The sequence below is a fragment of the Macaca mulatta genome, chromosome 11, assembly GCF_049350105.2.
Source record: "Macaca mulatta isolate MMU2019108-1 chromosome 11, T2T-MMU8v2.0, whole genome shotgun sequence".
NCBI lineage: Eukaryota > Metazoa > Chordata > Mammalia > Primates > Cercopithecidae > Macaca > Macaca mulatta.
The window spans coordinates 127,746,396-127,757,639 of NC_133416.1; the positions used below are offsets into that span (position 1 = coordinate 127,746,396).

The following is an 11,244-nucleotide window of genomic DNA, read 5'->3' on the forward strand; positions in this document are numbered from 1 at the left end:
CCCTCCAAAGCTGACTAGCTAGCTAGGAAGAAGGTTGAGGGGTGGGGGTAGGAACACAGAAATAAGTAATAGCTATCACTGTGCACCCCGCCCCCATGTGTCAGGCTTTCTACCTACATGGACACATTTAAGCTCACAACATCTCTGGAAGATCCAGTTCCAGAACATCTCTGGAAGCTCACAACATCTCTGGAAGTGGCATGAGCCACTGCATGCAGCCCCCAGGAGCTCTTGATCTGAGGCACAAAGATGCTTAGGGGGTTTCCAAATATATTTTATGGTCACCTCTTCTCCCACCAATGTCTGCTATACTGTGTGTTTACACATAGGTGTGTTTTTAGAGGAAAGGGTTCAAAGCTTTCATTACACTCTTTTTTTTTTCTAATAAAGAAAAAAGCTTTGTTGCCCAGGCTGGTCTCAAACTCCCAACCTCAAGCAATCTGTCCACCACCTCAGCCTCCCAAAGTGTTGGGATTACAGCCATGAGCCACTACGCTGGTCCTCATTACATTTTTTTTTTAGGGGCCTATAAAAAAAAAAATTTTATAGGGGCCTATAAAAAAAAAAAAAAAAAAAAGAGGCCGGGCACGGTGGCTCACGCCTGTAATGCCAGTACTTTGGGAGGCTGATGCAGGCGGATCACAAGGTCAGGAGATGGAGACCATCCTGGCCAATATGGTGAAACCCCGTCTCTACTAAAGTACAAAAAAAAATTAGCCAGGTGTGGTGGTGCATGCCTGTAATCCCAGCTACTCGGGAGGCTGAGGCAGGCGAATGGCTTGAACCTGGAAGGTGGAGATTGCAGTGAGCTGAGATTGTGCCACTGCACTCCAGCCTGGCAACAGAGCAAGACTCCGTTTCAAAAAAAAAAAGTTTACTGTCATTTTATGTTATATACTTTTTTTTTAAAGTTTTCTTTTTAAAGCTGCTTTTAGACAAGTAGAAGGAAGAAAAAGGAAGAAGGGGGTAAGGAGGAAAGAATTTTGTAGACAAAATTTAACAGATGCAATTTTTTTTTTTTTTTTTTTTTGGGTCGCCCAGGCTGGAGTGCAGTGGCATGATCTCAGCTCACTGCAACTTGCCCTCCTGGGTTCAAGCGATTCTTGTGCCTCAGCCATCTGGGTAGCTGGGATTACAGGTGTGTGCCACCAGGCCCAGGTAATTTTTGTATTTTTAGTAGAGTTGGGGTTTCACCATGTTGGCCAGGCTGGTCTTGAATTTGTGACGTCAAGTGATCCGCCAGTCTCCGTATCCCAAAGTGCTGGGATTACAGGCGTGAACCACCACTCCCGGCCAGATGTCAATTTTTGTTTCCACAATTTCAAGGAAGAGAAAGCCAGTGTGACCAGAGGTCAAAAGATGAGAATGTTGGCCGGGCACGGTGGCTCATGCCTGTCATCCTACTATTTTGGGAAGCCGAGGCAGACGGATTACCTGAGGTCAAGAGTCTGAGACCAGCCTGGCTAACATGGTGAAACACTGTCTGTACTAAAAATACAAAAAAAATTAACTGGGCGTGGTGGTGCACACCTGTAATCCCAGCTACTCAGGAGGCTGAGGCAGGAGAACTGCTTGAACCTGGGATGCAGAGGTTGCATTGAGCCGAGATTGCGCCACTGCACTCCAGCCTAAGTAACAAGAGTGAAACTCCGTCTCAAAAAAAAAAAAAAAAAAAAAAAGATGAGACTGTTGAGTCAGGATTAGGATTCAGATCTGCTGGCACCAATTTCAGTGCTCTTTATACTTTCTGTTGCTATTTATTCATTCATTCATCCATTCATTCAGCAAATTTATATCAAGTATCTGGTATGTGCCAGGTATGATTCCAAATTACTGTATTCCCAGATTATTCTGAGAATGCTGCAGTGCCAAACTCTTGGTGTCACAGACTGTATATTACAGTGGGGGAGACAGACAAAATAATATAATAATATAACGACGAAGGCGCAATATTATGTGCTATGAAAAAACGCAGTCTGAGGATGGCGAGGAAGGGGAACGGAATTTTAGATAGGGCGTTCTGGGCTCAGAACCTCCAGATGCCCGTCCATGGACTCCAATGAAGGGAGCGATTCCAGGTACCGGGGAACCTTGCACAAACCTCTCTCGAGCTTCCGCCTCGCCCAGGTGGGGACGGTAGGGAGACCAGTGGACACACGCATGCGCACGAAGGAAACGGCAAAGCCTGAAGGAAGGTGCAGAGCGCATGCTCTCTCTTGCTCGAGACGCCGAGGATTTTGACGAGGACTCTCTCGGCGCGGATGATAGTGCTCAGGTTAATGCCAGCGGGAGGGCGGTGCCCAATAGTAACTTCCTTTGGAGGTTGTAGTCCTGCCCCCAGAGCCAATTTTCGACTTCCGTTTCCGGCGCTGCGGTAGTCCAGGTCGAAAATGGCGGCAGTTGGTGTGTCACGGGTTTCTCGGCTGCTGGGTCGGTCCGGCCCACAGCTGGGGCGGCCTGTGTCGAGTGGCGCCCATGGCGAAGAGGGCTCAGGTACTGGGGCCGGAGTCGACAGGTCGGGCCTCAGCCCCACTCGGGCGAGGCAGGGCGGGACTGTGACCTTGGCCCGAGGCCTTGCGGGAGGGAAAGTGAGACCCGGGCCCGCCCCATACCGGGGCTGAGCGGTTGTGGCTTCTCCGTAGCTCGCATGTGGAAGACCCTCACCTTTTTCGTCGCGCTCCCCGGGGTGGCAGTCAGCATGCTGAATGTGTACCTGAAGTCGCACCACGGAGAGCACGAGAGATCCGAGTTCATCGCCTACCCCCATCTCCGCATCAGGACCAAGGTACGCCCTTGCACATCTCTTCGTGTCCGTTCTCTTTTCGTTATGTGTGCCTTAGTGCAAGTTCTTCATTCTCTAAAGGCATGGGTGCCAGGCGTGTACAGCTTGTTTATCCTCACAGACAGAAAATGTATTTTCTTCCATTTTGTGGAAGGACAGCTGACACTTGGGATTACGTCCCAATTTTCTTTTTCAAGGTCATACAATAAGTGCCCTTCAGTTTCCCTTTTCTCCGATTCATCCTACCTCCTGCCTTCTGAGACAGTTCTGAAACAGGTGTCCGTTGTGTAAAGTTTGGAGGTTTGGGAAATCCAATTAGAGTGGCAAAGTCTGAAGGTGGTTCCCGTAAGCGAACCCAGCTACATGGGGGAGGCTGAAGCAGGAGAATCCCTTGAACCTAGGAGGCGGAGTTTGCAGTGAGCTGAGATCGTGCCGCTGCACTCCAGCCTGGGCGACAGAGCGAGACTCTAGTCTCAAAACAACAACAAAACATGAGCATCTGGCAGCTACTAGTTGCATAATGAAGAGGCTGACAGCTTTCTGTATTTCCCACCACTACCTTATTTTCTCGACTGTTTTGTTCGCTGTTGATGTAGATACATTACAATGATGTGTCCTCTGTTTGCTGTATCTTTAACAAGGGCTTATTCTGATTCTTTAATACTGGCCGTGCGCGGTGGCTCACGCCAGTAATCCCAGCACTTTAGGAGGCTAAGGCGGGTGGATCACTTGAGGTCAGGAGTTCAAGAGCAGCCTGGTCAACATGGCAAAACACTATCTCTACTAAAAATACAAAAAATAGCCGAGTGTGGTGGCGGGCGCCTGTAATCCCAGCTACTTGGGAGGCTGAGGTGGGAGAATCGCTTAAACCCAGGAGGCGGAGGTTGCAGTGAACCGAGATCCGGCCATTGCACTACATCCTGGGCAACAGGAGTGAAACTCCGTCTCAAATAATAATAATAATAATAATAATATACTTAGCCAAAAGGCTGAGAAGTGATGGGAAAAAAATTATTATTACATCACCTAGCCCATATAGGACTGGCCTTGTAGAAACTTACCCTAGACTCTTGAATTTTTTGAGTCTTTGAGCAGCACTCCCACCCTCGTACAGTGGAATTAGAAGTCAGACAGTAAAGGTTTCTCAACCTCAGCACTGTTGACATTTGGGGCTGGGTAATTCTTGTTGGGCCATATCCTTGGCCTGTACCCACTAGGTGGCAGTAGTACCTGCTCAACCCTGCTCCCCCTTCCCCTTCCCTCGCCCATCACAATGTCTCCAGATACTACCCATTGTCCCCAGGAGGGGCAAAATCACCCTGGGTTGGAGATTGTTGCCTTAAAGTAATGCTTTTCAAAGGTAATAGGCAAGATAATTGAGGGTGGACTGCCGTTTCCCAGCCCAGATATTGTTTGAAATGTGAGATGGTGCCAGAAATCTGTATTTAATTAAGCATCTCCCTCCCCTAATACTGACTGCCAACATTTTGATACAGGTGATTTGAGGATTACACTTTCATAAACACAGCACTGGATATACTAGTTACTAGGGAGAGGATTATGAGTACCTAACTTGAGCTTGCATTTTCTGCCATCCATATTTGTTTCTGGAATTAAAACTATCCTGTAGCCAGGATAACTTTAAGGGCTCCCCTGGTAGTTATAAGAGCTCATTAAGGCCGGGCGCGGTGGCTCACACCTGTAATCCCAGCACTTTGGGAGGCCGAGGCGGGCGGATCACAAGGTCAGGAGATCGAGACCACGGTGAAACCCCGTCTCTACTAAAAATACAAAAAAAAATTAGCCGGGCGCGGCGGTGGGCGCCTGTAGTCCCAGCTACTCAGGAGGCTGAGGCAGGAGAATGGCGTAAACCCAGGAGGCGGAGCTTGCAGTGAGCCGAGATCGCGCCACTGCACTCCAGCCTGGGCGACAGAGCGAGACTCCGTCTCAAAAAACAAAAAACAAAAAACAAAAGAGCTCATTAAATAATGGGAAGGTTGAACTATGCCAGTAGATAAAGGACTAATTTCCATTTTGTTTTTGTATATGATCTGTAGCCCTGTTATAAGCAGTTCATGACAGTGTTCTTTCTGAATTATTTTCTGGAATTATCTAACTGACATCTTCACTCCACAGCCGTTTCCCTGGGGAGATGGTAACCATACTCTATTCCATAACCCTCATGTGAATCCACTTCCAACTGGCTACGAAGATGAATAAAGAGAATCTGGACCACTACCTGGGCACCAGGGACCACAGCACTGGTTTGGACCATTACTCTGCATATGGACCAGAAAAAGTATACGGGACCTTAAGCTCATCTTCTTGTATCAAATGATGACTGGTATACTGGTCTTCCATCCCTTTGCTTGTGGCAGGAGATGGCTTAAATAAATAACTTAAACTTAGATTAGTCATGAACTGAGAGTTACTTTTTTTGGTTATGTTTTTTCGCAGAAATTAGCATTTGCAAGCTGAAAAGAAATTGGCATTAGTTATTTCTGTTTCCACAGTGAAGGTCTAGGTTGCTGTTTAGTGTTACAGGTCCAATTCAGCCCACTGAATAAGTGTTTGTAACAGCCCCTCTTGGTTTATTGTGCCTGATGTGGGTAAAGGGACCAAGTGTAGCGGTGCTAATTAAGCATCAAGATTAGTCCTTGGCCAGGTGCGGTGACTCATGCCTGTAATCCCAGCACTTTGGGGGGCTGAGGCTGGCGGATCACCTGAGGTCAGGAGTTCGAGACCAGCCTGGCCAACATGACGAAACCCTGTCTCTACTAAAAATACAAAAATTAGTTGGGTGTGGTGGCCCGCTCCTATAGCTGGATGTGGAGTCTTGAACCCGGGAGGTGGCGGTTGCAGTGAGCCAAGATCGTGCCACTGCAATCCAGCCTGGGCAACAGAGCGAGACTTTGTCTCAAAAAACCAATGGTCCTTGACAGGCCTGAGATTTCAAAGACATTGAATGGCTAGCAGAATGGCTGCATTTTACACCTGAAAGAGGTACTTGTGTTTCTCAAGAGGAAGTGGTTGATCTGGGTCTCATCTTTTTCCTGTCCCACTCCACTAGCATTTACTGCAGAATCTTCCCTGTAGTCATAATTTTCTCAAACATGTCAAGTTCTTACCTTGAGGTCATCTCCTTCAGGGCTGGTAGGGTCAGAAATCTTAAGAGAAATAAAGGGAGTGTGACACATTTCTGCTTATTGACTTTTTTCTGGAATTAAAACTATCCTGTTTTAATGGATAGTAAATGGCAGTAGTAGTAGTTACAAAACCACTCTGAGAGGGCAATTAATTGCAATCAAAATTTAAAACCTTTATTTTAGCCGGGTACGGTGACTCACACCTGTAATCCTAGCACTTTGGGAGGCCAAGGCGGGCAGATCATGAGGTCAAGAGATCAAGACCATCCTGGACAACATGGTAAAACCCCATCTCTATTGAAAATACAAAAATTAGCTGGGCGCGGTGGCACGCACCTGTAGTCCCAGGAGGCGGAGGTTGCAGTGAGCCCAGAAAAAAAAAAAAAAACACCTTTTTTATTTTTTTGAGACGGAGTCTCACTCTATTGCCCAGGCTACAGTGCAGTGGCACGATCTCAGTTCACTGCAACCTTCTCCCAGGTTGAAGCGATTCTCCTGCCTCAGCCTCCCGAATAGCTGGGACTACAGGCATGCGCCACCACGCCCAGCTAATTTTTTGTGTGTTTTTAGTAGAGACAAGGTTTCGCATGTTGGCCAGGCTGGTCTTGAACTCCTAACCTCAGGTGATCTGCTCACCTCAGCCTCCCAAACTGCTGGGATTACAGGTCTGAGCCACTGTGCCTGGCCAGAGCTGGTTTATTCTTTTTTTGTTTGAGACAAGAGTTTCGCTCTTGTTGCCCAGGCTGGAGTGCAATGGCATGATCTTGGCTCACCACAACCTCCACCTCCCAGGTTCAAGCAATTCTCCTGTCTCATCCTCCTGAGTAGCTGGGATTACAAGCATGTACCACCACACCTGGCTAATTTTTTGTATTTTAAGTAGAGACAGGGTTTCTCTATGTTGGCCAGGCTAGCCTCAAACTCCCAACCTCAGGTGATCCGCCCACCTCAGCCTCCCAAAGTGCTGGGAGTACAGGCGTGAGCCACCACGCCCGGCCAGTTGGTTTATTCTTAAGGCTCAAAGGAACACTTTCGTGGTAGGTTCAAGAGGCAACGAGGTATTTCATGTTGTATTACATTAAACTGGTAATGCAAAAGTAAGGCATATACAGTACAGAATAGAGAATCTCATTATCTTTCCCATTTTGTGATATAACAGCCTGTACTTCTGAGTCCCTATAGGGCTGTTTTGGTTGTGGCCAGTCTGAGTTTAGGACAGATGTATTATACTTCAGCTTGCTGCCTGGCCTCCCCTGGCTAGGTTCCAAACATCTTTTATAATCCTTGGATAATGGACCCTAGCCAGTCATAAAATATAAATGAAGAATGTTTTGAAGTGACATTACGGACAAGTCACATTAAATACGATGTAGCGACTGGTAAAGTGGAGACAAGACAATAGAATTAGGGCCTTCTATAAATCAAGTTTCTTGGTTTATTTTTGAGACAGGGTCTTGCTCTGTCAACCAGCCTGGAGTGCAGTGGCACAGTCACAGCCCGCTGCAGTCTCTACCTCCCAGGCTCAGGTGATGCTCCCACCTCAGCCTTTTGAGTAGCTGGGACTACAGGCCCACACCACCATACCCCGCTAATTTTTTTGTAGAGATGGGGTTTCGCCATGTTGCCCAGGCTAGTCTCGAATTCCTGAGTTCAAGTGATCGGCCCATCTCACCTTCCAAAGTGTTACAGTCATGAGCCACCATACCCGGCCTGTAATTCAAGTTTCATACTTCTTTGGGCATATAATAAAACCAAATTACTCAAGTAATTGTGGGGATTCCGTGACATTCTGAGGTATGTAAGTGCTCTCCTGATCCTTTTTTGGTACCATATTGTATTTGTGTAGCATGTTGTGTAGCATGTTGTGTAGCATAGTGAGGTTTTGACTGGGTGCAGTGGCTCACACCTGTAATCCCAGCACTTTGGGATGTCAAAACTGGCAGATTACCTGAGGTTAAGAGTTCAAGACCGGCCGGGCGCGGTGGCTCAAGCCTGTAATCCCAGCACTTTGGGAGGCCGAGACAGGCGGATCACGAGGTCAGGAGATCGAGACCATCCTGGCGAACACGGTGAAACCCTGTCTCTACTAAAAAATACAAAAAACTAGCCGGGCGAGGTGGCGGGCGCCTGTGGTCCCAGCTACTTGGGAGGCTGAGGCAGGAGAATGGCGTAAGCCCGGGAGGCGGAGCTTGCAGTGAGCCGAGATCGCGCCACTGCACTCCAGCCCGGGCGACAGAGCAAGACTCTGTCTCAAAAAAAAAAAAAAAAAAGGCCGGGCGCGGTGGCTCAAGCCTGTAATCCCAGCACTTTGGGAGGCCGAGGCGGGCGGATCACAAGGTCAGGAGATCGAGACCACAGTGAAACCCCGTCTCTACTAAAAATACAAAAAATTAGCCGGGCGCGGTGGCGGGCGCCTGTAGTCCTAGCTACTCAGGAGGCTGAGGCAGGAGAATGGCGTAAACCCAGGAGGCGGAGCTTGCAGTGAGCCGAGATCGCGCCACTGCACTCCAGCCTGGGCAACAGCGTGAGACTCCGTCTCAAAAAAAAAAAAAAGAGTTCAAGACCAGCCTGGCCAATATGGTGAAACCCCATCTCTACTAAAAATACAAAAATTAGCTGGGCATTGTGGTGCACGCCTGTAATCCCAGCTACTCGGGAGGCTGAGGCAGGAAAATCATTGGAACCCAGGAGGTGGAGGTTGCAGTAAGCCGAGATTGCACCACTGCACTCCAGCCTGGGCGACAGAGCCAGACTGTCTCAAAAAAAAAAAAATCAGTGAGGTTTCTGATTGCCATACTGTACCACCTAGCTTAGACAAGTCACTTTTTCTTCACCTTTAAGTTACAAAACTCTCCCTGGTGTATACGTGAGGTTTGTAGGGTAACAGGGTAATAGTTCCATAAAATGCACTGAGTTCCAGAGGCAAATAATGATAGAAACTAAATGTTACAATTTATTCCATCTTTAGGATTACAGACATTACAGGGCAGGATGAGTAAACAAGGCAAATAAAGCCAGCACCTTTAGCTTCCCCCCCCACCCGCCCACCATTTAACCAGATGCAGCATTTTAAGGATATGCAGGTTGACAATTCACTGACTTGGGTTGAAAGCTGGCAATAGCAGATCTTTGCAATTTAGGTTCTTCCTCCATAGCTATTCCAAATATCTTAATTCCTGAACTACACACTGAGAGCTCTGAAATGGTGGTCATTCCAACATTCTTGCAGCTTTCACATCTTAATCTGACACCTCTGGTGAAGGCAGGGAACTGTGTTAAAAGCTGTCTTCCTCTTTGCTAATCCAGGCCACCAGCAATCTTAACCATTAGTTACTATATAAAAATAAAAGTGTGCTCAAAAGCACTCACTGAAACTGTTGTGCCCAGATCCTTTTTCAGAGCATTAGTTCCCTGAGAGAAAAAAAGAGGTCTTAACCAATTGCTTTCATGAACGATGACCCCAGTACAGTGTATATGTCTTTCGCAGCAGAAATCAAGAGGTCAGGCAGCTCTGCTCATCCTGACTAGTTTATCATCGTTTGCATACAAGGTATATTTATGTAAAGCTGATTCCACACCAAGTATTGCAACCATAATCTCAAAAAATTGTTCAATTTTAGCACACTGAGTTCCTGCCAGATGCCACAGCAGGTAAGAAATCATCTCAAAGAGTTCATCTTTTACAACTGAGAGGAAAACATCGAAGGGGGAAATAAAACTCCTCTCTCCTAAGTTCCTCATCAAATCTGATGGCTAGGTTCACAGATTTAGTTGACAAAAATCCAGAGTCCTCAATTTCTGGATTGAGAAATCCTTCAAGGTGACTGTCAAGGTCAAGAAGAATTTTCAGACTTTTCTTTGCCATGGCCCATGAATTCCAATCCTTCAATAGGAATCTCTTTCTCCTTTATTGCTTTCTGGTAGGAGGAGAAAACACATTATAAGGATCTATATGAAGCTCAAGTTGCAAGCTTTGTAAATAAAATATGACAGCACAAAAGTAAAATCAAGCTGATTATAAAGACTTATAACCATGATTCAAACCACATACTTTTTAAAAAACAAGTACCAGTAGGGTGTGGTGGCTCAGGTCTATAATCGCAGCATTTTGGGAGACCAAGGCAGGTGGATCACTTGAGGCCAGAAGTTAGAGACCAACCTGGCCAACATGGCGAAACCCTGTTTATACTAAAAATACAAAAATTAGCTGGGCATGGGGGTGCATGCCTGTAATTCCAGCTACTCCGGTGGCTGAGGCATGAGAATAGCTTGAACCTGGGAGGCGGAGGTTGCCAGTGAGCTGAGATTGTGCCATTGCACTCCAGCCTGGGAGACAGGGAGACTCTGCCTCAAAAATAAAAACCAAAAGTACCATAATGAATAAATCAAGTGTAAGACCTGAGGGAGACTGGAAAAGGAGTTGTGAGGGAACCATTAAAATTAAGTGAAATTTGAAAAATAATCATCACTTTGTGTTGGTGAAAGACTTACTGGCTATGTGACCAACTAAATGGGATGAAGACAGCAACTACCTCGGGGAACTGCTGTGAGGATGTGTTGGGTTAACTTATTGGAAGTGCTTTGCCCAGTGCTGTTCTAACAATTCAAAGCAGTTCCACATCCATTGGGCCAGAATAAACATTTCCTAGTTGCAGTTGCGGGGACTGGTCAAGAGAGATAAACAGGCTAACGAAGGGTTTATAACATCAAAATAATGTGATCCTCCAGTCTGAAGTATAACCCCGCCCAGACCTCAGCTGTAATAGTGGAAAAGTGCACCACCTGCGAAAGAATCAAGGCAACCTGGTGCTAGTGAACTCGGATCAATCACTTCCTATTTCTGGGTGTTAGTTTTTTATGTATAAAATATGAGTAACTATACCCACCTTGCGAGTTTAGGATGAACACCAAATGAACCAAAAGATGTGACTGTGTGTCTTAAAAACAAAAGCACTGCACCAATATTTGTCATTCGGGGAGACACCCAAACGGCCTCGGTGGTGATGATAGGGGAGCGAGCTCCTGCCACTGACCTCACTGCGGCTTTTCTCCACCCTTCCAGTCCAGTCCCAACCCCCATAAAACACGACGAGTGTAGTGGGACACAGCGCGGAGAATGCGGGGCCTGGAAACAGAGGCGGAAGGGCTCACCTGAACACACTGCTGGTAGCGCTTGAAGAGGTCGGTGCACGGGTCCCCGGAGCTGTCCCCCTTGAGAAACTTCTCGGCGAACCAGCGATTGAAGCACTGGTCGTATTCGCGCTTCATGTCCGTGCATGCCTCCCCCACACTGTTCATGGCGACAGTGGTGTCGGC

At 47.1% G+C, this 11,244-nt stretch overlaps 2 protein-coding genes across 3 annotated transcripts; one reads left to right on the forward strand and one right to left on the reverse strand.

The window, feature by feature from the left end:
• The first annotated feature begins 2,376 nt into the window (after nucleotides 1-2,376).
• On the forward strand, nucleotides 2,377-5,190 carry COX6A1 (cytochrome c oxidase subunit 6A1). 2 transcript variants are annotated; one of them, XM_015152963.3, is made up of 3 exons: nucleotides 2,377-2,493; nucleotides 2,643-2,785; nucleotides 4,919-5,190. In XM_015152963.3, the coding sequence occupies exons 1-3, from the start codon at nucleotides 2,391-2,393 to the stop codon at nucleotides 5,000-5,002; spliced, it is 330 nt and encodes a 109-aa protein (XP_015008449.1). In that variant the 5' UTR covers nucleotides 2,377-2,390; the 3' UTR covers nucleotides 5,003-5,190. The 2 variants fall into 2 exon arrangements, with proteins under 2 accessions (XP_015008449.1, XP_077811557.1); XM_077955431.1 differs by lacking the exon at nucleotides 4,919-5,190 and having other exon boundaries at nucleotides 2,382-2,493; nucleotides 2,643-3,733.
• A 3,668-nt stretch (nucleotides 5,191-8,858) lies between these two features.
• TRIAP1 (TP53 regulated inhibitor of apoptosis 1) lies at nucleotides 8,859-11,237 on the reverse strand. The gene is made up of 2 exons (XM_015152966.3): nucleotides 11,080-11,237; nucleotides 8,859-9,845 (listed from the first exon to the last, which is right to left on the reverse strand). The coding sequence occupies exons 1-2, from the start codon at nucleotides 11,224-11,226 to the stop codon at nucleotides 9,762-9,764; spliced, it is 231 nt and encodes a 76-aa protein (XP_015008452.2). The 5' UTR covers nucleotides 11,227-11,237; the 3' UTR covers nucleotides 8,859-9,761.
• Nucleotides 11,238-11,244: the final 7 nt, after the last annotated feature.